General features: G+C 43.7%; 1 protein-coding gene across 5 annotated transcripts; it reads right to left on the bottom strand.

The window, feature by feature from the left end:
• LOC121895833 (host cell factor 1-like) lies at positions 1 to 24,759 on the bottom strand. Of its 5 annotated transcripts, XM_042409315.1 has the most exons (33): positions 24,038 to 24,758; positions 22,159 to 22,307; positions 20,543 to 20,703; positions 20,186 to 20,388; positions 19,784 to 19,868; positions 19,584 to 19,690; positions 18,682 to 18,861; positions 17,496 to 17,831; positions 17,260 to 17,405; positions 16,735 to 16,923; positions 15,248 to 15,475; positions 15,051 to 15,164; positions 13,476 to 13,674; positions 13,272 to 13,387; positions 13,035 to 13,170; positions 11,753 to 11,916; positions 10,533 to 10,689; positions 10,394 to 10,407; positions 10,130 to 10,303; positions 9,126 to 9,284; positions 8,966 to 9,049; positions 7,951 to 8,034; positions 7,791 to 7,857; positions 7,314 to 7,453; positions 7,049 to 7,231; positions 6,078 to 6,273; positions 5,838 to 5,963; positions 4,576 to 4,784; positions 4,363 to 4,488; positions 2,993 to 3,178; positions 2,561 to 2,861; positions 1,848 to 1,902; positions 1 to 580 (listed from the first exon to the last, which is right to left on the bottom strand). In XM_042409315.1, exons 1-33 carry the CDS (start codon positions 24,207 to 24,209, stop codon positions 541 to 543), a joined length of 4,986 nt encoding a protein of 1,661 aa, XP_042265249.1. In that variant the 5' UTR covers positions 24,210 to 24,758; the 3' UTR covers positions 1 to 540. The 5 variants fall into 5 exon arrangements, with proteins under 5 accessions (XP_042265249.1, XP_042265247.1, XP_042265246.1 ...); XM_042409313.1 differs by having other exon boundaries at positions 4,363 to 4,482; positions 10,130 to 10,407; XM_042409312.1 differs by having other exon boundaries at positions 10,130 to 10,407.
• Positions 24,760 to 25,779: the final 1,020 nt, after the last annotated feature.

Consider the following 25,779-nt stretch of genomic DNA (forward strand, 5'->3'; position numbering starts at 1 on the left):
TAAAAAATGCTCTAAAAATCTTTATTGTTGGAGAGAATATTCACAAACAGATTTGATTTTCAAACAGATGAAAATTCACTCACTTCCTGCTCAGACGAACGCTTCAATAACAGAAGAAATCACAGAAGAAGAAATGTTTTCTTACAGTTGTTTATAAAAAAAAGGGAAAACCTAAATATTTTGACACTACAGAAAGAAAATAATTTAAACTCCGCCCCTATAGCACCGTGACCTTTGACCTCACCAGTCGCCTACCTACATTTAACAAACTCAAATAAACTTTATTAATTTTAGCTGAAAGTGAAATGCTGTTGACCTTCACTGTCTCCATGACGACCAGAAAACAGAAAAAAACAAACAAAAAAAAAAAAAACGGCAACAACAACAGAGGAGAAAGTTCTGATTGGTCGATAATGTACAAATATCCTACAAGTCTTTTATTTTTGTTTCCTGCGGGACAGGAAGCTGTCAGAGTCCCGCCCCCGAGCTTAGGACAACTGTAACCAATCACGATCCCCGGCAGGCCATGAGCTCCTCCTCCTATTGGTCGGTTCTGAACTTCTTCTGTCCGACAGGTTTACTGAGGAGAGAAAAAAAACAGGAAGTATTAATGAGATTTAAAGGGACAGTACACCGATTTTACACGTGAAGAACAGAAGTATGACGTCATCTGCGGCCTGATGATGTCATAGTGATGTCATCGGACTACACACACACTCCTCAGAAACATCACAGAAAGAGTGTTACCAACTGGAGGTGTGTTTACAGACGTGGCTCTAATGAAAGACTGTCCAGGTGTATTATGGGAAATGTAGGTTTCTGGACTGAAAGTCTGGATATCTGACCTCTACTGTTGAAAACCAACCTGGACCCAACGTGCATAAATAAATATTTTTTAAAAAAGGGACCCGACCTGAACAGGGAGAACACAAACACCGGCAGCAGCCTGATGGTTATCAATTAATTTGATCAATTAACCAGCAGCTGCGGTGGGAAAGAGCAGCAAAGAACAAATGTAAACTTATAGAAACAAAACAATGTGTTTACATGTTTAAAACAGATTTACATAAATAATTGAAAGTCTTATTCCACTTCCTGTACCAACAAAACCTTCTGCAGCCGACTGGGTGATGGAAGAGAGACAATGTTCTAACATATTTAATATCTGGGAATCAAATTCCAGATAATGTAAATCTTGTAGACGACTGATATTCCTAAAATAAGTTAAGCTTCTTTCTCATCTTTGTCCTCTATGTCTATAAACAGGAGCAGTTGGTTTAACCTCCGTGCTTCTTTTAACTTGTAAAAAAATGCATTTAAAAGTCTCTGTGAAGCTTCTATTCAGCTTCAGCAGTCTGAGTTAGTCATATCAAGTGGATATCTGACACATTTACAGTCTTTTTAGCATCAAATTCCCTCTTTGTGTTTCCTCGGACCGTGTTTCCCTGTTGAGCTGCAGGTGGAAGTATAGTAACAAAAAGAGGGACTTTGGCACTAAAAAGACTGTAACGTTGAAAGATATCTACTTGATTTGACTCATTTGGACGCTGAAGCTTCATATTAGCTTCGGATAAACTTTTAAATACATTTTTTGCACAGAAGGAGGACTGTGGATTTTATCCTCCATCACTTATGAAGGGATCTTCTAATGGTCAGTGTGAACAGGAGGAATGATTACAGCAAGAAAAACAAACATGAACATCAATTTCATAAAATCTTTAACTTCAATTTTACTTTTTTACGTGTTTATATTTCACTCTATAGTCTGTATGAAGTACATGTTTGACTATATATCAATGTAAATGTATATTTCTTGTACATGTGAATAAATAGAAATCAGTTCTTACTAATCAGGAGACACTCCTGGTCTCTTCACTGCTGGTTTGGCATCTTTACTGGTTTCTAAAGGAAAGCAGAAAACATACAGACATCTTCAGCTGTGTGATGAAACAAAACACTGAACACACTCATCATCATCTACATCAAGCTGGTTATTAGAGACACATTGATATTACTACACATGTACACATGTTTAGAGCACAATAAAGAAAACATTTCTTCAATGTAAACTTGTTTGTAATATAACTGCACATCATTAACATCCTCTGCTGTGATTGGACAGCTGTTTTCTGACATCATCGTCGGTGAACTGATGAACCGACGACGTCTGTGATTTGTTTCCGCAGGTCGTCGTTCTTTTAACGTCCTGATAGCTCCTTCATGACGGAGAGAAACCATCAGCTTTTCCTCAGTTTTATTTAAAGTTCTGTCATGTAGTGGATCAGTAAACAACATCTGCTTTAAGTTGAGCCAGATGTTCTTCACAGTGAGCAGCAGCTGTCGACTCTACGGTTCATAAAGGCTGCAGGTCTTTTACAATAAACTGTTTACAGCCGTGCAACTCATGTAAGACAGTTGGCTGATTGGACTCAATGAATACATACAAGTAATGTTTGTTTTGAGCTCGTTAATAACAGTTATTATTAACATAACGAGCTCTGTGTGGCTGTAAGACGGGACGAGATCGTGTATCTCTGGTGTAGTTTGGTTTAATTCTCACCTTGGAGCCACCGGACCTGCGTGGCCGGTCCGTAGCCCTTCTGGTTGCGAGCGGCGATGCGGAAGATGATGGCGGGCTTGGTGGTGTAGTCGATGTGGGCGTTGGCGAGGCTGGAGGCCTGGACCAGGCAGGACGGGCTGGGACCGCAGTAGACCCTCATGAAGGCCAGCTGGGCCGGACCGGAGCCGGACCCGGAGGAGGTGGCCTGGCTGGACTGGATGGCCAGGTACACCGAATACTCGGTGATCTTCCCCGACGTGACGGCAGGAGGCTCCCAGGTGAGCTGAGCTCCGTCCAGGTTCTGCAGGACCAGAACACGATCGGATCGGTTTATTTAACATCCACAAGAACAAACACGGCAGAATAAGGTTCTGTTAAAATTTGCTCTAAATCTAAATTAAATGTATAAAATCAACAGGAAGTGCGTCTCACCTTGCTGATCTTGATGGCGCAGGGTGCTCCGGGGAAACCGGGCAGACACGTTTTAAACGCCGAGACCTCCGAGAACGCTCCGCGCCCGCAGATATTGATCCCAGCGACCCGGAACTTATAGGCCGTCCCCGGCTGCAGCTCCACCTTCCTCATCTGACTGTAGTCCGGCATCACACCCGAGTCGTCCTGCAGGGAGACGAGTCATCAGTAACCCGGTCTGAATGTAAACTGTGTTTCTGCTGAAAAGTTCTACAAAAGTTTTTGGTTATTGCAATTTTTTTTACCTAACAGGTTATTTACTGAGACTACAGACGTACGTAAACGAGCTGCAGTTCATCTAATTTATATAATTATATATAAAGTGCTGCTGAGTCACAGCTGATGTCGGCTGTTTTGCACATGTGACTGAAGCGTTTTCAGCTGCTGAACTTCGAACATTGATTGACACTTTTGGATCTGCAGCATCCTGTAAGAGGAACTCTGTGTGTTTATTTATTTCCTGTTCTGATGTCGGATGTTAAACGTGGTCAAAGTTACAAAACTTGAGGTGAACGTGATGTAGAAATGCTGCCTGCAAGTCAAAAGTCAGGGCTTCAACCTGCTCCGAACGCTTCGTTTGCAACGTTTTTTTTCTACGTTGCAGACGAGCTGACGTCGGCTTGTCGCACACGCTCATTAACTGTTACATGGCCTTGGTTGCTAAGGTTGTTGCTAAGGTTTTTCCATGTGTTGTTTGTCCACTCTCATATTTTGGAGCGGATTTCGTCCCGAACATGTACGGATATATTTGAGAAAAAAAGTAGCAAAATCCTGCCACTATAGTTTGTTTCATGGTTTTGTTGACGTGGCCTCTCAAGCTGCTGAGGAGAAGCTTCCTGGAGCTGACCAATCAGAACAGAGTGGGCTCATCAGGAGGGCGGGGCTTAAAGAGACAGGAGCTAAAACTGCCTGTTTCAGACAGAGGCTGAACTGAGCGGCTGCATAAAGGACCAGTAGAAGATAAATAAGGAGTTTTTAAATTGGAAATCATGCAAAGATGTTCCAGAATATAAATAAAGACCTGGAAATGTGCAGCTCAACCAAAAGATCGATGATTAAATGAGTTATAAAACATCAGAGGGAGATCTTTGGTCAAACTTTTACAGTTGATATTAACGGTAAATAACTAATAACTGGCTGCTTCAGTCACTCTGTGCTGGACTGGAGCTGAGAGAAACAGAAAAATAACAGACTTTTCTCCTCTTTGGTCTTATTTTGCTCCATTAAACTCACTTTGTAACGCGTCTTTTAAACCGTTAACTAGTAAATATTGAGAAATGTAATTCTGCTGTTCAGTACGGACTCGTGTGACTCATGTTTTCATTTCTTACATCGATCGTGATGTCATCGTAGGGGACGTAGTAGTGAGAGACCACCATGTTGGTAACCTTGACGATCCCGACGTCGTACCATTGACTGTCCTTCGCTGATGACCTCGTCACCGGGACCACCTGTTTCTACACACAAACACACAGAGAGAGTTGTGTTAGCGTGTTGTTTCCCGTCACGGTTCCTGCTGTCGATCTGCGCGTCGCGTGTCTCACCCCCGCGGTGGCTCCGATGCCGTTGGACACGTCGCCGAGCGTGGCGGCGGCGGGGGTCTGAATCTTAGCCGGGCTAGCCGTCAGAGGAGGGGCGGGGCCGAACGTGCTGGCCAATCGGGCCACGGCACTCGTCACGGCCGACGATGTCAGCTCGTGTCCGTTGCTCTCGGCCGCCGGGTCGTTGAGGCTGTCCGCTGGAGCGAGGCCCTCTGGGAAACACAGGACGTTAAAATGATTTTATTGAACATGTTTTTGAACCTTTATGATAAAGTCAGAAAGTTCATTTTCACAGAAACTGACAACGGCAAACAAAACATGTTTACAACAAAGAACAGACAAAATACGTAAAATATAAAAAAGCATAAAGTTTATTATTATATTTACTAAACAGAACTATTGAGATTTTTTTAGTTATTAGTCTGAGCAGATAAACAAAAACATACGTTGTGTTTATTGGACAGAAGAGAGATTAACGAGCTGCGGTGATGTCACCACTGAGCCGCCGCGACGCTGCAACAATTAAATTTCTTTTTGTAAGATGTCAAAAGCCAAAAAGGTTGTAAACTACTGGTTTCATCTTTAACGATGTGGTAAAATTCATAAGCTCATCATAATTTAGTGAAGTAGAAGTGGAAGTCCTAGTAGCATAAGTAGCATAAAATAAACACTGAATATTTTCTAGTTTTCTTTCTTTGACAGTAAACTGAATATCTTTGGGTTGTGGACTTTAGACGTCACCTTGGACTCACAATTTCATCACATTTTATAAACCAAATGATAAACCATCATAAATAATAGAGCTGTAGTCTCCTGGTCGATATGCTCTCGTCTGACTAAATTCTCATTGGTCAAATAATCTCCGTGTTATTTTCATAAGGAGAAAAGTGCTACATCAACAGCTTTCCAGGATTAATCCATTATTTCCTGCGGCGGGAGGGACAGACTTACCTGTGAAAACGAACTGAACGTTTACTGTTTACTGAATCAGCTCTTCTCCTGTAATCATATCAACAAACCCCCGCCAGGCCAAAAACAACGCTAAATATCAGTAGCGTAACTCCGTTTAGGAATAGGGCAGCGCTAAGTATGTTTGCGTAGCGAGTGGGGAAAGAGCGGCAGGAAAGTGATGGTGGATGCGAGCGGAGCAGAGGAAAAGGTTAGCGGTAAGTTTTCAGTCTGGAGGAGGAGGAGGACGAGGGTGATCAGTCTTTACTTTAATCTCTTAAACATTTTAAACCTCAGTTCAGGTTGTGTTGTCGTACCTGTGGGCACGGCGCTGTGCTCTGGTTGGTTGTGGACGTCCTGCAGCTGCTGCTGCTGTTGGACCAGAGCTGCCAGTTCCTGCTGGGTCAGAACGATGGGGATGGACTGGTTCACCGCCCCCTCTCCTGCAAACACACACCAACATGAATGTGAAGAAAACATGCAGCACCAGTCAAAGGTTTGGACACAGCGTCTCTTGGATGTCACTGACGTCGTCTACAGCGTCTCATGTGTCTCACCCATCTGTCCGGCTGCCTGCAGCACCGCCTGTATCGTCGGCTGCTGAGCGGCCTCCTCTGTCGCCGCGCTAACGGCCAGCTGATCCGGGGTCAGTCCCGTCGTCACCAACAGAGTCGTCGTTCCAGAGTCCACCTCACCGCCGTCCCCTTCTGATGACATCAGCTCCTGAGGAAGACCGCTGTCTGTGGACGCCATCTGAGAGACGGACAGATGGAGAGGCGTGTTCGCAGTCTGAATATGAGGCTTCAGTCGGTCAAATTAGTGAAATCACATGGAAATCTACTGACGTTTCAGCCTTTTTACTACAAATGTCCCACTTTTAGTTACTGTCCTTCCACTGCAGCTCAACAGAGAAACACAAAGAGGGAATTTTATACTAAGCAGACATTTCCTCTTAATTTGACCTTATTAAAACAACTTTTAAAAAATAATTTATGAATAAATAATTTTCCAGGACTTTTTGTAAGCGTCACTTTGAAAGGGACGGAGTACAAAAAAAGTGATGGAGGACAAAAAAAGTGATGGAGGACAGTGCATTAGGAAGGATCCTCTGATGCTCAGTATGAAGCATATTATCATTTGAGCTTTGAACCTTCCTTTAATGTCATGCTGAGGGGAATGTGTGTGTGTGTGTGTGTATTTATATATGTATGTGTGTGTGTGTGTGTGTATATATGTATGTGTGTGTGTGTATATATGTATGTGTGTGTGTGTGTGTGTGTATATATATATGTATGTGTGTGTGTGTGTATATATATATGTATGTGTGTGTGTGTGTATGTGTGTATATGTATGTATGTGTGTGTGTGTATATGTGTATGTGTGTGTGTGTGTGTATATATGTATGTATGTGTGTGTGTGTGTGTATATGTGTATGTGTGTGTGTGTGTGTATATGTGTATGTGTGTGTGTGTGTGTATATGTGTATGTGTGTGTGTATATATGTATGTGTGTGTGTGTGTGTGTGTACCTGTACTGCTTCGCTGCCCTCCATGTGAACCTGTAACACTGACGCTGCTGATGACATAACATCCTCTGATTGGCTATCTGTCTGCATAGGCTCCTCCCCCTCTTCTGCCGCTGCCATCACCACGGCGACAGCCTCCGCCTCAGAGGACTCCGCCCTGTCCTCTCCGACCAATGAGGAGATCTCCTGCAGACACATGATGATGATGATGATGATTATGATTATGATGAGGAGTGTGTGTGTGTATATATGTATGTGTGTCACTTACAGGTATAGAGGGTCCAGGTGTGGGTGTGGCCTGTGTAACCGTGGTAACAGCTCTGCTCTGACTGGCTGTGGTGGAGGGGGCGGGGTCAGAGGAGGAGGAGGGGTCTGTGGAGTCCTGCGTGTTGTCTCCGCCCTGCTGAGCTGGAGACAGAGAGGAGAGGAAGTGAGGTCACTTCCTGTCCGAACGTACCTGCCGTCTGATCATTAAAAATAATTTTCCAGGACTTTTTAAAAAACTTTTTTTTTTTTTTTTATCATTTCTATCTTCTGGTGTGAGAATTTTTTTTCCATCAATATTAAAAGAAATTATAATTTCCAGGACTTGAAATCATTTCCAAAGAAAACATTTTCTAGGTTGTTTTTTTTTAAATCATTTTCCATGACTATTTTCTTTAAATAAAGCATTTTCCAGGACTTTGTTTCTTTTCCAGGACCTGGTCTGAGCAGCAGGTAGGGTCCAGGTGTGTCAGCTGGTTACCTGTAGCTGTAGTTGCGGTGTTGGTGGTTCCGGTCTCGTGGGTCTCACACGGTGGGTTTGAACACACCTGAAACCAACAGTCAGTGATTATCTACAGAATCTTTCACCTTTAACCGACCACTGATCGTCAGTGTTCACCTGTCCGCAGGTGTTCTCTCACCTGTCTGAGTCCTCCGGTTCCTGCTGTGGTCGCGGTGTTGGTGGTTCCGGTCTCGTGGGTCTCACATGGTGGATTTGAACACACCTGTATAGATATTTTATATATGAAGTATATTCATATCTATTATTCATACATATTTATATATTGTAATACCTATAACAGGCTGGTGGATTTAGCTACTTTACTGATGATGTTCTCGACACACTTTGTGCACCACAACAACACTTCCTGTGCCTTCACAATAAAAGCTCCCATTTCCTCCCAATAGAGTTGTGAAGTGTGAGGCGTCGCTGGTTCCGTTAGTGATTTATCTCATTATTTATTCTCATTTCAAATTTTTCTTTAAAACAATTTCCTGAATATTACTGAACATAGAAACTCAGGACTCTCCTGGATGATGTAACGATCCAACAGGTTTATATTCTGACACCAGTTTACGTTATTTACACTTCATTTCTTGACAAATCAGGCTTTGTCTGTGTTTGACAGTTGTTAAAGTTGTAAACAAAACTTGTCGCCATTGTTAATGAATTCAGTCAAAAGTGGCCCAGAAATTAAAAGTGAACTGAATCACGCTGCAGACTGTAAAATCAGTTTTCTCGACATCGTAATCTTTTGCTTCTAATCGCCGTTAGAGCCACATGTGACAGAATTTTAAGCTCTGTGATTGGCTGTTTCTTGCATCTTGGGAGTCGTAGGTAACTTCTACCCCGACATCTTTATTTCAACAGTCTCTTTCCTTCGACTTTTTACCACAGAACCAGATATTTTCCAACACAGTTGTTCATCTTTTGTACTGATTGAAAGAAAGTCTTGGGGTTCAGTATGTTGAACATCCACAGACAGACAGTAGACAGTCAACACTCTCCACTTGTCGGCTAGTGTAGAGCTGAACAGCTGCACACACACACAACAGGATCAGTAAACAGCAGAAAGCAACATGGAGGCCAGTGACAATGCTATGGTGCTTTTTTAATATCTTTTACTTCAGATGTGTGTGCAGGTGTTCTCTCACCTGACTGAGTCCTCCGGCTCCGGCTGTGGTCGCGGTGTTGGTGGTTCCGGTCTCGTGAGTCTCGCACGGTGGATTCGAACACACCTGAAACCGACAGTGAGTGATTATCTACAGAAAATCTACACGTCTTTCACCGATCAGTGCTCACCTGGTGACTCACCTGTCTGAGTCCTCCGGCTCCGGCTGTGGTGGCGGTGTTGGTGGTTCCGGTCTCGTGGGTCTCACACGGTGGATTTGAGCAGGTGGTTCCTCCGTTCAGAGGGACTTCAGGTGGAGGAAGAGGACCGGACTGCTGAGCTGAAGGCTGGTTTGAACACACCTGAGGAGGAGGAGGAGGAGGAAGAGGAGGAAGAGGGGGTTTTAGTCATTGATATGTTCAATAAATTCATTCATGTAAATAAATCTGCAGATACAGAAACCATCAGTTTGCCGTTTAGGTTCATTTTATAAGTTTAGTCTTTGTTGTTTCACCTGCAGCTCAAAGTCATGAAATTAACCCTTCGTATTCATTAAAACAACATCATCTTACTGAAAATGATTTTTTTCTCCAGGACTTTAACAATTATTTCCCACAACAAAATCATTTTCCAGGTCTTTCAGCATCTTTTCAATTATTTTCCAGAACTTTTCAAATGATTTTCCTGGATGTTTTTAATCTTTTTAAATGACTAAAAGACTTTTTCAATGATTTTTCAGAACAATTTGAATTAATTTCCAGGACTTAAAAAAGGGAACTTGGAGACACAAACAAATCCTAAAAAACAATTTAAAAAATAATCAGCATAAAAAAAGGGAGAGAAAGGGCTGCAACTAAAGATTAATTCAGTATCGATTCATTGATTGATTGTCCCAGAGTTAAGGGTGACGTTTTCAAATGTCGTGTTTTGTCTGACCAACAGTCCAAAACTCAAAGATATTCAGTCTGCCGTCATGTATGACACTGAAAAAAATTAAATCATCACGTTTTAGAGACTGAAACCAGAAACTTTCTGGTGTTTTTGCTTAACGAATGACTAAAATTCATCAAAACAGTTGCAAATTAATTTCCTGTCAATGTAAAATCAAGGTTTTATTATTTGGTTACATCACCAGGCTGATGTCGGTCTGCTGGATTTGAACCGGGGACGTCGGAGTGTCACTGTCAGTTTAAACCGCTAAACTCACCTGCAGCGTTTGGCTCATGCTGGCAGACGCCACCGTGGCGGTGTTGGTGGTACCGGTGTCGTGCGTCTCGCAGGGCGGGTTGGAACATACTCTGTTGTTACCCCCCATGGTTGCTGTGGCGACGGTGGCGGTGTTGGTGGTGCCGGTGTCGTGCGTCTCGCAGGGCGGGTTGGAACACACTCTGTTGTTACCCCCCATGGTTGCTGTGGCGACGGTGGCGGTGTTGGTGGTTCCCGTGTCGTGTGTCTCGCAGGGCGGGTTGGAGCAGACCAGCGTCACTGCAGCATCATCACAGTGACATCACATGTTTACACACACGTTTCCTCACTGAAGGTTCTGAGTACTGATGGTAGTATTAGTGGTAACGGTAGTAGTAGTATAGTGGTCGTGCTGGTTACTGCACCTGTTGCAGGGTCTCCTGTCTGTCCCGCTGCAGTAGTTGTAGTAGTACTTGTAGTACTTCCAGGTTCTTCTGAGGTAGGAGAGGCCATGAAGGAGACTGGTAGATCCTGGACCAACGGCTGAGCCTCGGCGCCGCTCGGAGTCGTTATCAGAGTCACCTGTAGAGACCAAGAGGCATTACTACAATACTACACTACAGTATTACTACAATACTACACTACAGTATTACTACAATACTACACTACAGTATTACTACAATACTACACTACAGTATTACTACATTACAGTATTACTACAATACTACACTACAGTATTACTACGATACTACACTACAGTATTACTACAATACTACACTACAGTATTACTACAATACTACACTACAGTATTACTACATTACAGTATTACTACGATACTATATTACACTATTACTGCAATACTATACTACAGTATTACTACGATACTATACTACAGTACAGTACAGAGACACAACTGTAGTATTACTACAGTATTACTACAATACTATACTACAGTATTACTACAATACTATACTACAGTACAGTACAGAGACACAACTGTAGTATTACTACAGTATTACTACAATACTATACTACAGTACAGTACAGAGACACAACTGTAGTATTACTACAGTATTACTACAATACTATACTACAGTATTACTACAATACTATACTACAGTACAGTACAGAGACACAACTGTAGTATTACTACAGTATTACTACAGTATTACTACAATACTATACTACAGTATTACTACAATACTATACTACAGTACAGTACAGAGACACAACTGTAGTATTACTACAGTATTACTACAATACTATACTACAGTATTACTACAATACTATACTACAGTACAGTACAGAGACACAACTGTAGTATTACTACAGTATTACTACAGTATTACTACAATACTATACTACAGTATTACTACAATACTATACTACAGTACAGTACAGAGACACAACTGTAGTATTACTACAGTATTACTACAATACTATACTACAGTATTACTACAATACTATACTACAGTACAGTACAGAGACACAACTGTAGTATTACTACAGTATTACTACAATACTATACTACAGTACAGAGACACAACTGTAGTATTACTACAGTATTACTACAGTATTACAGTACAGAGACAAACCTGCAGTACTACTACGGTACAGAAATAAAACAAACAGCTTGTATTTTGACCTGTTTGGGTCCTGTTGTGGCAGCGGTTGCCGTGGTGACCTGGCTGGCCAGTGTGGCGATGGTTGCCAGGGTGGTGATGGGCGTTGCCAGGGAAGCGGTGGCGCCAGCTCCTCCCGCCACCGGGGAGGAGACACTTCCTGTTACCGTCCCCAGACTGGACACACCTGCAGAGACAAAACAGACGCGGCTGTCTGAGTCCGAGACTCTCTGAGGGCGGGACGCACAGCAGAGACCTGTACTACGAAGCAGGATTTAAGGTTAGCGAGGTAACTTCAGGTTTAACTCCGGGTTTTCAGTCCTACGACGCTGGTTCACTTCTTACCGGGGTTCATCACCATGGTAACTGATGCTGAACAGCTAACCTGCTCTGGAGCGGGATCAGAGGATCGGATCACAACCTGTCAACACTCCGACCATTGACCAATCAGATCACTGGGAAAGAAAGAGTCATCATTCCTACAGGATCCCTACATGGACAAAAGTCCTGAGTTTACAATAACGTGACCAGTAAAACAACAATATATATTTTTATAGGTCTGTAGAAACATTTTATTGTTCCAGACTTTCTATTTCCACTACATTTAAAATAGAGCTTCTAACAAACAGAGATCATTTATGACACTAATCACATAACGATGATTTTAGCTGCATTTTAATTGTGCAAAGTCGATTTTAATCCCCGGAGTGAAGCTGACAGTGTGGATGATTTTACACTCTGATTCCATCACTGCTGCTCAGATTAACACGAGACAACTGCGTGATGATAACTGGGAATAAAAATGAAATATTGTCTTTTATCAGAAAAATAATCCAAACTGTTAATTGGTTCCCATGATTATAAAAGCAACATTTCAGTCAGATAGACTCATCAGTCATTAACTACTTTAACACTATTTGCTTCAGTAGCAGAAACAGTCTGACGTTACTTTAAGTTTCTTTTTTTATGTGACATATTCAGATGATTTCTTCATCATCCAGCTAAATAGCAAAAAATTCTCTTTGTATGTAGAAGTTTTCTGCAGGTTCTTGGTATCACCGTTTCATCTCATATCATGAAATACTTCATTCATGGTTCTGATGATGTCACTCGTAATTAACAACCCGCTTCTTTCACATGAACGTGCTCGTAGCTGGAAAACTGACTGAACTAGTTGATAACCAGCTTCGTGTTACTGGTTATCTGGACGGACAACGTCAGGTTCAGTGAAGTCAGATAGCGAAAAGATATCCCGGGTATGTTGAACTTGCTTCGTAGGACAGGCCTCAGGTGTCAGGTGTTTACCTGTGGTTGCCTTGACGACCAGCGTGGTAACGGTGGGTTTGGAGCTGGTTGCTCCTGGTGACACCAGTCTGACTCCGCTCATCGGGACGGTCCTAAGGATTGTCCCCGGCGTCCCCGGAGCTCCTTTCAACACCACCTGGATACACACACGCACACACACACAGTGTATGTTCAGTGTGTGTGTGTGTTTTCAGTGTCTGTTTTCAGTGTGTGTGTGTGTGTGTATGTGTGTGTTACCTGTGTGACCCCCTGCTGGCCGGCTGCAGTGATTTTGGGGACAGTAGTGAGGATTTTTCCGGCAGCTCCTGGTGTCACCACCTTGGTGGTGAGGATTGTGATTGGACTGTTACCACCTGAGGGGGGAGGAGCTTCACTCAGTCAATAATCAATAATCAATAATAGTAAAGATCAGGTGTTCAGGTGTGTTTGTGTGTCCTGTACCTGCCCCGCCCTGCAGTGCAGACAGTGGGATGGTCTTGATGATGGTGTTTCCGGGTTTGGAGGTTGCCGGGGCGACGCCCAGGATGGTTTGTTTGGTTGCCGTGGAGCCGGCCTGCGCGGTGCTGAGGATAGTGGTCTGTTTACCGTCTGCTGATGTCACCAACTTCAAGATGGTTCCTGGTGGGAGAGCGCCCTTCGTCTGATACAGAGAGAGAGAGAGAGAGAGAGAGAGAGAGAGAGCGAGAGAGAGCGAGAGAGCGAGAGAGCGAGAGAGAGAGAGAGAGAGAGAGAGCGAGAGAGAGAGAGAGCGAGAGAGCGAGAGAGCGAGAGAGAGATCTGTGATTTACAGAGTTAACATCAATCACTCCTCAGTAGAGCTCAGTAGACACTAGCAGAAGTCAGCAGAAGTCATTAGAGCTCAGTAGAAGTCATTAGAGCTCAGTAGAAGTCAGTAGAGCTCAGTAGAAGTCATTAGAGCTCAGTAGAAGTCATTAGAGCTCAGTAGAAGTCATTAGAGCTCAGTAGAAGTCATTAGAGCTCAGTAGAAGTCAGCAGAGCTCAGGAGAAGCCAGCAGAGCTCAGTAGAAGTCAGCAGAGCTCAGGAGAAGTCAGTAGAGGTCAGTAGAAGTCAGCAGAGCTCAGTAGAAGTCAGCAGAGCTCAGGAGAAGTCAGCGGAGCTCAGTAGAAGTCAGCAGAGCTCAGGAGAAGTCAGCGGAGCTCAGTAGAAGTCAGCAGAGCTCAGGAGAAGTCAGTAGAGGTCAGTAGAAGTCAGCAGAGCTCAGGAGAAGTCAGCAGAGGTCAGTAGAAGTCAGCAGAGCTCAGGAGAAGTCAGTAGAGGTCAGTAGAAGTCAGTAGAGCTCAGGAGAAGTCAGCAGAGCTCAGGAGAAGTCAGTAGAGGTCAGCAGAAGTCAGTAGAGGTCAGTAGAAGTCAGTAGAGGTCAGTAGAAGTCAGTAGAGCTCAGGAGAAGTCAGTAGAGGTCAGCAGAAGTCAGTAGAGGTCAGTAGAAGTCAGCAGAGCTCAGGAGAAGTCAGTAGAGGTCAGTAGAAGTCAGTAGAGCTCAGGAGAAGTCAGCAGAGCTCAGGAGAAGTCAGTAGAGGTCAGTAGAAGTCAGTAGAGCTCAGGAGAAGTCAGTAGAGGTCAGCAGAAGTCAGTAGAGGTCAGCAGAAGTCAGTAGAGCTCAGGAGAAGTCAGTAGAGGTCAGTAGAAGTCAGTAGAGCTCAGGAGAAGTCAGTAGAGCTCAGGAGAAGTCAGTAGAAGTCAGCAGAGCTCAGGAGAAGTCAGTAGAGGTCAGTAGAAGTCAGTAGAGCTCAGGAGAAGTCAGTAGAGCTCAGGAGAAGTCAGTAGAAGTCAGCAGAGCTCAGGAGAAGTCAGTAGAGGTCAGTAAAAGTCAGTAGAGCTCAGGAGAAGTCAGTAGAGCTCAGGAGAAGTCAGTAGAGGTCAGTAGAAGTCAGTAGAGCTCAGGAGAAGTCAGTAGAGGTCAGCAGAAGTCAGTAGAGGTCAGCAGAAGTCAGTAGAGCTCAGCAGAAGCCAGCAGAAGCCAGCAGAGGTCAGTAGAGCTCAGTAGAAGTCAGTACCTGCAGGATCTGAGTGAGCGGGTTGCTCCCAGCTTGACCAGTAAGCGCTCCACTCTGAACTGGTTTGGTCTGGACCACTGACATCACCTTCCCCAGGTTGCCGAGGTTACCGAGCTGAAAAACAGGGAGGAGTGATGTCATTAGGCGGCTGTCTGTCAGCTAGAGCTGAAAGATGAGCAGTAGGTGACATCGCTCACCAGAGCTCCGCCTCCTCCCACGCTCAGCGGGCTGTTGACGAGCGTGATGGTCTTCGTGACTCCGCCCACCACCGTGGTGACCACCTGAGCCTGCTGGGAGACCGTCACCGTGCCCGACTTGTGGACCGTGATGATTGGTCTGCTGGGCGTCCCGGGGGTGGAGACGACAGAGGCCCCGCCCGCCTGAGCGGCGGCAGTTTTCAGTATTCGAGTGGCCTGGTTACTCACCTGACAGGAAACAGAGGACAGATTAAACCTGCGTCATCGATTCACCTGTCGATAAGTTTCTGTATTAATCGTTTGCTGCTTTTAAATAAGTCGCAGAAAAACAGCAAATCCTATCAACTATTGTAACAAGCTCAAGAGAATATTTGGCATTTTTGTTTGAAAAATTAACGAAACAATTAACGACTGAACTACGACCGATCTACACCCGCAAACCACCAGTAGATGCACGCTTCCTTCTGCGTGGTGAGACGGCTGATGGGTGTAGTTCAGTGGAAAGAAAATAGTTCCAACGTGAAACTGCTCACAACAAGGTCTGTGGATTATCTTGAGTAACCAGGTCATGATTTCTGGAAAGAGTCTTTGCTGTCGAGCTTTTCAAATAAATTTTTTGGCGCTTTGAGCACCACAAGACGAGCGCCGTCCAGTTCTATCGTATTTGAGAGAGGGCAGACATTTCTACGGCTGACATCTCCAAAACTTCACAACTCACACCAAAACCATCTAGATGGATAAAGAACACTGCAGATAACTACAGAGGAAAACTATGTAGTTTTGATTTTGGGGTGAACTGTCCCTTTAACTAATCTCCTTGAAGGGATAAATGAACTAAATAAACTGTGAATGTTCGTACCTAACAACCAATCACAGATCCCCATTGTTTAACCGGGGAACTCCTCCTTTGTTTTTATTCTAAGTGACTGTTAAAGTTTTATTTTGTTTTATGGTTCATGATACTTCAGTTACAACAGCCTGAATAAAATAGTTTAATATGAAACATACATTTAGATGCATATTGAGGATATAGCTGCATGAAAAAAAGGCTTTAAAAAGCTAATGACGCAGCTAGTTAGTTAGTTTTAACTTCATTTTCTTTACTTAGATTTTTTAAAATCACGTATATGTAATTACGTTATGACGTCACACATATGCAGATTAGCATCTGACGTCATCTAGCGACTTTTCGAGTCGGCTTTCGCTACTTCCAACTGAAAATAGTTGCTTGTTTTTGTATGTTGAGAGGATCAATAGCGATAGATCACCTGAACCAAAACTTATTGTAAACATGATTATTGACCCACAGACAGGAAGCTGTTTGTTTAACTTTATGATGCAAAGAGAACAATTACATCAAATAAAGGAAACTGATTGAAACTTAAATGCTGTTTCATACAAACTTATTTCAGAGCGGCGTCTGCAGTGAAACATGGCGGCTGATGTAGAAGCAGCTGATCTAACGGTGACATCAGAGCGATTCATACCATCGTGACTGGAGCGGCCACTTTGACCGGCAGGCTGCTGGATCCTGGACTGACCGCCATCGTCTTCACCATCGTGGCTCCTGCTGGAACGTTCAGCACCGTCGCTGTGGACGGAGGAATCTTCTGAGTGGCTGCGGCCGCTGCCGCCAGCGCCGCCATCCCGCTCATCTGAGGACTGCTTCCTATTGGCTGAGAGCAGACAGGAAGGAGGAAAGTCAAGTCACTGAGCTCAAAACTCCTCAGCGCTCACTGGGTTCTTCCAGAGCTTTCATCAGCAGGTGTGCGGTTGCCATGGAGATGGTGACGTTATTATGTGACCTACTGTATGTGTGGAATTTGGGTCACATGATCAACAGGTGTTTATATATCACCTGTTATCAGAAAAATATATTTAGGTGATAACGACACCGTCTCCAAACTCCAGCTGCTGATGAAGACAAGGAGATGTGGTTGAAAGCTCCACATAGAGCTGTTAGTCACATGATCCAAGAAAAAGCATTTAAACCAACGTGAAGATCAACGTACCGTCCCCTGACTGGTCTGAGCTGGTACCACCATGCGAACACCTGCAGGAAGTGTCGTCACGGCAACCGGGGATTTGGGTGCGGCCTGTCGGACTGTGACGATGGAGGCTCCACCTGCGGCACTTGGAGCTGCCACTTTCAGGACAGCTGCAAAAAAATACACGACACAGGTGAGGAATATTCATATGTACCTGCTTCATCACCTGTAGCTCTACCTGTACAGGTGTGTTAACCTACCTGGACTTTTAGCAGCGGCAGCCAACGGGTTTCCAGGTAAGGTGGCTGTGGGGGAGGGGACTAACGTGATGCCGGATAGCGGGATGCTCTGGTTGGCTGGAGCTGCTGCGACGGGGGTGGAGCTCTTGGGGGAGCTGGCTCCAGGTGTGGCGGTGGGGACGGGGTTGGAGGCGGGGCTGGAGGCAGGTGAGGTGGCAGCAGCAGGTGTGGCGGGAATGTCGTACTTTTGTAGCTGCAGCACGTAGGTGTCGGCGGTCGGCGACGGCCCCCAGCTCACCTCCAGTGACAAGGTGTTGGCCCGGACCAGCTGGACCCGAGATGGAGTACTGGGACGCTCTGAGGACAGACAGGTAAGGCTCGGTCAGACAAACAGGAGACAGGTAGGACAGGTAACTTTAAGTAGCTCAAAAAGACGACAGCTGTTTCTGTTGGATGTGGATGTCACATCTCTGGTCTTTGAGAAGTTCTGACCTGTCTCTACCTGACTCCAGGTGTTACAGTTAGACAGTAGTACCCACCTGACTCCAGGTGTTAACAGTTATCAGACAGTAGTACCCACCTGTCTCCAGGTGTTACAGTTATCAGACAGTAGTACCCACCTGACTCCAGGTGTTAACAGTTATCAGACAGTAGTACCCACCTGACTCCAGGTGTTACAGTTAGACAGTAGTACCCACCTGTCTCCAGGTGTTACAGTTATCAGACAGTAGTACCCACCTGTCTCCAGGTGTTACAGTTATCAGACAGTAGTACCCACCTGTCTTCAGGTGTTACAGTTAGACAGTAGTACCCACCTGTCTCCAGGTGTTACAGTTATCAGACAGTAGTACCCACCTGTCTCCAGGTGTTACAGTTATCAGACAGTAGTACCCACCTGTCTTCAGGTGTTAGTTATCAGACAGTAGTACCCACCTGTCTTCAGGTGTTAGTTATCAGACAGTAGTACCCACCTGTCTTCAGGTGTTAGTTATCAGACAGTAGTACCCACCTGTCTCCAGGTGTTACAGTTATCAGACAGTAGTACCCACCTGACTCCAGGTGTTACAGTTAGACAGTAGTACCCACCTGTCTCCAGGTGTTAACAGTTATCAGACAGTAGTACCCACCTGTCTCCAGGTGTTACAGTTATCAGACAGTAGTACCCACCTGTCTCCAGGTGTTACAGTTATCAGACAGTAGTACCCACCTGACTCCAGGTACCAGAGGTCCTTGCAGCACACCTGGTTGTTCCAGGCCTTCCTGTATCCGTCTCTCCCGCTCCAGATGTAGAGTCTGGAGTTGATGGCCACACTGCAGTGACCTGCTCGAGCTCTGGGGACGTTTTCCTCCAGGCTGTCCATCAGAACCGTCTCCCAGCACATGGTGTCTGATCAGAGAGAGACAGACAGCTGGTTAGACAGGGAGTCATACTAGTCAGGATGAGTTCTCCTTTTAGTTTTCCTCCTTTCATTCCTGCACCATTCTTTCTTTCTTATTCATGAGCACTGAGAAACATCACACTGTGTACTAACACCACCAAGCAACATGGGAGCGGTGTGGATATTGTTAACACTTGTTTGCAGTTTTTTTGGAGAACCTGCTGCTGCTGCTGGAGAACTCTTAGAGGGTGTCTGCTGGCTCAGTGACACACTAACTTAAAGATGAACTTAACACTAAATCCACTGTTTTAGTAAATTCAATGAACAGTGAATTTGCTACTTTATTTATAGATCCTGGTCCTATTTTATACTGTTCATTGAAACACAAATTATTGTCCTTTTTCCAGAGAAAGAGAGTCCTCCAGAACCCCCAAAAATCTGCGACAAATCTCTGTATGTACACACTGTAATGTTTGTAAAAAGATCTCACTGTTTGGGTTCTTCCTGTAGAATCAGTTATACGTTAATAATATAAAATAAAGGTTGTAATCTACAAACTAAATGTGCTGTTCTGTTATCAGCTGCTACAATAAACAAACTGACACCACGAGACTCTGCTCCATGAAATCTGATTGACTTTCATAAATCTCTGTGAAATCTCATTCGGCGGTCGGACAGAAATACAAGCGTGTGTGCGTGTGTGTGTGTGTGTGTGTTCGTGTGTTTGTACCCAAGTTGAGGCAGGCCAACGTGTTTGTACACTTCCACTCCTTCTCGTGTGTCGCCACTTTGACATCATCCATCACCAGAGGAACCCAACCTCCGAACACGTACATCCTGACAGACAGGTGGAGAGATACACAGGTGAGACAGACAGGTGAGGCAGAGTGTGTGTGTGTGTGTGTGTGTAGTATTTGTGTGTAGTTTTACTTGTTGTTGATGGTGGTGGCAGAGTGCAGGCTGCGGGGGAGAGGGGCTGTTCCACTGAGGGCCGGTTTGCTCCACGTCAGAGAGTCTGTGACATCATCAGAACAGGAACCAATTACAAGTCAGCAAGTGTGTCATATGGTATTGATTGTAGAGACGGAAAGACTGTCGTGTTTACAAACTCGTGAGCGTCATCAGACATCTGAAGCTGCTCTTTGGGAACATTTTTGTGAATGAAACTACTATTACTACTATATCTGATTACCTTCATTATTACTACCATTACTTCTTATATTACTATCCCATTATTACTACTATAGCATAACTATGACGATGAAATGGATGCAACTGTGCGAAGCGTCACAGTTCAGTTCGGTTTCTCTCCGACGGCTGCTGAAGTCTCACCGATGTCGAGCACCCACAGGTCTCCCAGTCTGCAGCCGCTCATCCCTCCGTAGATGATCAGTCTGTTGGCTCCGCGGCCGCTCGTCACCACGGCCGTGTGACTTTCTCTGGGCGGCGGCGGCGGACCCGACGTCACGGGGAGCTCCCAGCCGACCACGCTGGAGCCCGGCCTCAGCTCCAGACAGTACAGATCGTTCAGATACCTGAAGGGGGAGGGGGTCAAAGGTCAGATGTTTTGTTTGGTGGAGAGGTTCTGCTCTAAAAAACGACCGACAGGTTTCAGTTCATAAAGTTTGTGGGGTTCAAATGAGGTCAAAGTTCAGACACTGGAGAATTCCTGGTCTCCATGTTTCCTACCTGGGGATGTTGTTCTTGGGGTCTTCGCTGTCATTGGCCAGTCCGCCGAAGAGGTAGCAGCGACTGCCAATCAGAGAGAAGCTGTGTCCGAGGCGAGGGCAGGGGAGCGGGCTGTTCTTTGGAGGTTTGGCCTTCAGACGCTTCCACTCCCAGCGACTCGCCTGAAGGAAAAACACAAAACATGAAATATCTACACGTTACATATCTAATATCTAATATATGACACAATATAAGAGTCGTTGTTTATCAGTGCATCTCTGTATGAGACCGTGGGCACATCTCAAGTCTCTTAATTGCATCCATGTTTCCTTCACTTGCGTCTTAGTGTCTCCTACTAAGGATTCATGGAGAGATGCAAGGAAACCATGCGAGGGAACGAGGAAACGAGGAAACATGTTTTTAGAGAAACGAGACGTCCTCTCCTCTGAAGCGTCATGTGAAGGCTGCAGCTGATCACAGCTGGATCAGCTGTCAGTCGGCTTTAACAGCTGTAGAGACTTCAGATAGAGATCGTGTTTGCACACATGTGCGCTGATCTGACACTAATAAAGGTTCACAGTTATCACTGCCAGCAGCTGTTTTGTCTCTGCAGCCTGTTTCCTGTTTAACAAACACCTGCACATGAATAAAAAACCTGCATTCTGTATTTATACTGAGTCCTGCTCAGAGGCACATGAACCATCTCTACTGGCAGAATGTGTTTATATTTTCTATTAATTATTTGCATCTATATTTATTGATATTCTGATTGTGTATTCATTGTTTAATAACCCAGAATGTGATTAAAGTGTCTTTTGAACACGGGAAATTATTTATTAAGCTAAATGTTTCAGGGGAAATTGAAATGATTTAACTAAACCAAACACTCAGGAATTTTCAGCCTCACATGATGTGTTTAAATATAAATGTGTTTAAAAGTGTTTCCTGCTGACAGACGGACTCTCACTTCCTTTAACTTGATCTATAATTAAAGTTCATGAGGGAAATAACAGATGATGAAAAGGAAAAAACTTTCTAATAAATAGAGATGCACTGAACAGGCTTTTTCAGTCCTGATTCTGATATTTGGGCTTTTGGGTATCAGCTGATCTGATACCAGTGTTTAATTAACGAGCTGTATGTCTCACTGTGTGGAACAGACTGGAATCATCAGGCTTGACTTAAACATTGATTTCATAACTTTATAAAACAAAATGTAACAAATAAATACACAGATATAAATGTACTGAATTGATCCAGCTGTTTGAGTCAGTATTGGACCGATATCTGATAGAAGTATCATATATCATCATAATAAATGAAGAAAGTTGTTTATGGTTCTTCTGTTAATCAGACCAACAATTAACAGATTTTTTTAAACTTTTACTCTGTAATCTGTCTCCACTCAGTGATGTTGTGATGTATCAGATCAGCTGCAGCATCCAATCAATAACTGATATCCAATAAGGGGGCGTGTCAGACGGTAAAAGACCTCCTAATGTATCCTCGCTCTTGGCGGATGGTGGACCAGAACAACTTCTGGTTCAAGTGAGGATTGATAAGAGACTTGAGATGTACCCCATGAGTGACCATCAACGTCCTTCATGCCCCGCCCCCCCCGCTGTGACATCACTGACCTGCAGCTCGTACAGGTCGTTGCTGTATTTGCCATACTCCACCATCCCTCCGAACACAAGCAGCCTCGTCCCGTCACACACGAAGCCGTAGGCGGCACAGCCGGGAGGGATGTCACCTCGCACCGCCGGGATGAACCACTGGTTGGTAGCTGTGGGGGGGCGGGGGGGAGAGACGGTTTACAGATACATCTGAACACCTGACACAGAGGAAGACCCACCCTCGACCAGTCTTATTTGATCATTCCTAAATCCTCCAGTGACCCGGAGAGTCCAGTCCAGCATCATGATGGACATTCCAATGTTTTTATTAAATTATAACACTCAAAACACAAAAATAATGAAAAATATCTCAATAAGAAGTAAAGTAATGACGTCTGTGACTTTAGCCAGCCGTACTACTCAGTTAAATCTGCAACTATTAGTTGATTAATCAATTCATTGCCAACTATTTAATTAATCTTCAACTATTTTTTAATAATCAATTCATCTTTTGGAGTCATTTTATAAGGAGAAAATGTCCAAATTCTCTGATTGCAGCTTCTTCACTGTGAAGATTTTCTGGTTTCTTTAGTCCTTTATGACATTTAATTGAATATTTTTTGGGTTGTGAACAAAACAAGACATTTGAGGACGTCACCTTGGGCTTCAGGAAACAGTTACCCGCATTTCATTTTATGGACTAAACAACTAATAGACTTATCGAGAAGATAATTGCTGGATTAATCTATAATGAAAAGAGTCGTTACTTGCAGCCCTGACCTCAATATAAAACTCGACTTCAAGTAAAAATCCTGTATTTAAAATTTTACTTATGTTAAAATAAGCAAAATGTTCTTAAAGTACAAAAAGTAGTACTGGTGGTTATGCATTATCATACACTATATCACAACAGATAAATTAACACGTGAGTAGCATTTAATGTTAAAGGTAGTGGCAGGGAAGCTAATTTTAACTACTTTATTTAGGGACGCACTGACTGACCCCACTTTTTCTCTCTGGATTGAGATGCTGATACCTCAGCTGAGTATCTGCTGATACAGCCTTCTGATCTAATGTCAATGATATCTTTTTCAAAATGTAAACTCTGTAAAGCTCACTGCGTGAACCGGTTGGGATTATTATTATATAACAAGAGGACAGAGACGCTGTGCAGATAAAAAAAAACTTTATAAATGTAACTGAAAGCTTCAATTATACAATTAAATTGTTATAATGTAGATCAGTCACATCTGGTTGATATATGATGAAGAGCTGCAACAACTGGTCGATTAATCAATTAGTCAATCACAGTCACAGACTTGTAAAGGAAGAAAAGAAGAAGAAAAATAAACTAAAATGAAATGAAAGTGGAGACATCTCGTGTCAAGCAGTTAAATCCCAGATGAAATATATTTGCATGTTCATTCTGAATTTTTGTGGAGGTAGAAGGAATAGATGTAATTTTAAGGATTTTAACAATTGGACTCTTTTGGAAGAAAAATTATGTCAAAGACGAACTATTATTCAAAGTAGTTTATATAAATCTTTAAACATGTCTGGAGGGGATCTTTAAGTGTTTTTTGACCGTCTCCATGTTGTCTTCATCCTGCTGCTGCAGAGGGGCGTGCCCGCGTGACGTCACCAGTGTTTTCAGTAAAAAGGCGCCATTTCGTCTGAGAGCCGCTTCGCTAGCTAGCGGCTAATCCTGCTAGCATGCAGGGCTACGGCTAACCTAGCCTAGCAGGCTAAACCATTCAACTAAACACACTGGATTCACAACCAGCAGCATCAGTTTCAATCACATAAACACAGCAAAATCGAAACACAAAGTTGGTGTAACTCTCTGTAATATAACACAATTATACCGGTTAAAACTATAGATATTATGAGAATAAACTACCTGTATTGTAGACGTGCAGCTCATCCACGATTCCCTCATTCCCCCCGCCGAACACAACCATCAGCTCCTTGATCGCCACGGCCCGGTGTCCGTGCCGGGGCCGCGGCACCGGCCCAGTCCAGCCCACGATGCGCTTCCAGCGGGGCTGCAACACTGCAGGCTCGGCTGCCATGACCGCTGACTCCAAAAAGTCCAAATTTAACCGAGAGATGCGTCAAAAAGTCAGGATTAGCATTAGCCCGCTAATTAGCTCCTGAAGCTAACTAGCCGGCTAATTTGATACACACACACCGGCTGTATAGCTAACTAGCGTTTGCTAACGGGCAGTAATCAGCTGTCTGCCACAGATACAGTGGGTTTTATTACACTGGGTGAATAATAAACATTCTCCCGTGATCCAGTCAGAGAGGGTCAGTGTGGTGTCAGCTAGCCCAGTGTCGGCAGCGGACAGTCCGGTAGCTGCTCAGGCTAACAATCAGACACCAGCTGAAACAGAAACGCATATCCAGCTGCAGCTGCCTATGCTGCACGGTTGCTGCATGCACCAGTGTGAGAGGGTGCTGTGCAGGCTGCAAGCTGCTGTTAAATATGCAGAGCAGCGGGTCTGAGCGCCGGGATGGGAGCCGCCATCTTGCTGCTAACAGCAACCAAACAAAACACAACAGAGCTGCTGAAAATGGCAGCAAGAGAAGCTAACAGCTAACAGCTGATCCAGCAGAGGGAGGCAACACAACATACAGCAAAGATCCTTTACTGCAGCAGAAGCACCAGTGCAGCAATGTAAAACACTCCAGTACAATTAAAAGTCCTGAATGAAAAATCCTACCTAAGTAAAAGTACATAAGTATTATGAGCTTGATGTAGTTAAAGTATTGCAGTAAAAGTACATAAGTATTATGAGCTTGATGTAGTTAAAGTATTGTAGTAAAAGAAGTGGTTTGGTCCCTCTGACTGATATATTATTATATATGACATCATTAGATTATTAATAGTGAAGCATCAGTGTTAGAACCTAGGGGTCGGGCCCCTCCAAAGGGTCAGCAGATAAATCTGAGGGGTGGTGAGATGATTAATGGGAGAGGAAAGAAGAAAAAACAAAGTTCTGATACACAAATCTGTTTTCAGGTTTTGGACTTTTTCTCTAATCTTTGATTTTTGCTGAAATATTGGATCATTTGAACATTTATGTAAATGAAAGCATGTGAGAAGTTTAGAGGGAAAAATCACTATTTGGTGGAGCTGTTAACAACTCATAGACATGTGAAATGTGACCCCGACTACACACTGCTTTTTGTAAGACGTCAAAAGACAAAAAGGTTGGAAACCACTGGTTTCATCTTTAACAATGTGTTGTATTTTAAAAGCTTGTTATATTATCCATTGTGTCAAATCTTCATCTGAAAAGTAACTAAAGCTGTCAAATAAATGTAGTGGAGTAGAAGTATAAAGTAGCATCACATGGAAATACTCAAGTAAAGTACAAGTACCTCAAAATTGTACTTAAGTACAGTACTTAAGGTCACTGACCTCATATAGTGAATCATGATACACTGTATAATAAATATTGACTGAAATGTCAAATTGCTTATCTTTCAAGCTAATGTTAGTCCAGAGTGAAATATATTCATATTCAGTCAACAGAGTAACAGAGCAGTGCTGCTTTGAAAATCATCTTCAGATTCAACATTTTTAACATATGACAGTACAATTTATATGACAAGTGGAAGAAATCACAGTAAGAA

The sequence above is a fragment of the Thunnus maccoyii genome, chromosome 4 (assembly GCF_910596095.1).
Source record: "Thunnus maccoyii chromosome 4, fThuMac1.1, whole genome shotgun sequence".
Classification (NCBI taxonomy): Eukaryota; Metazoa; Chordata; class Actinopteri; order Scombriformes; family Scombridae; genus Thunnus; species Thunnus maccoyii.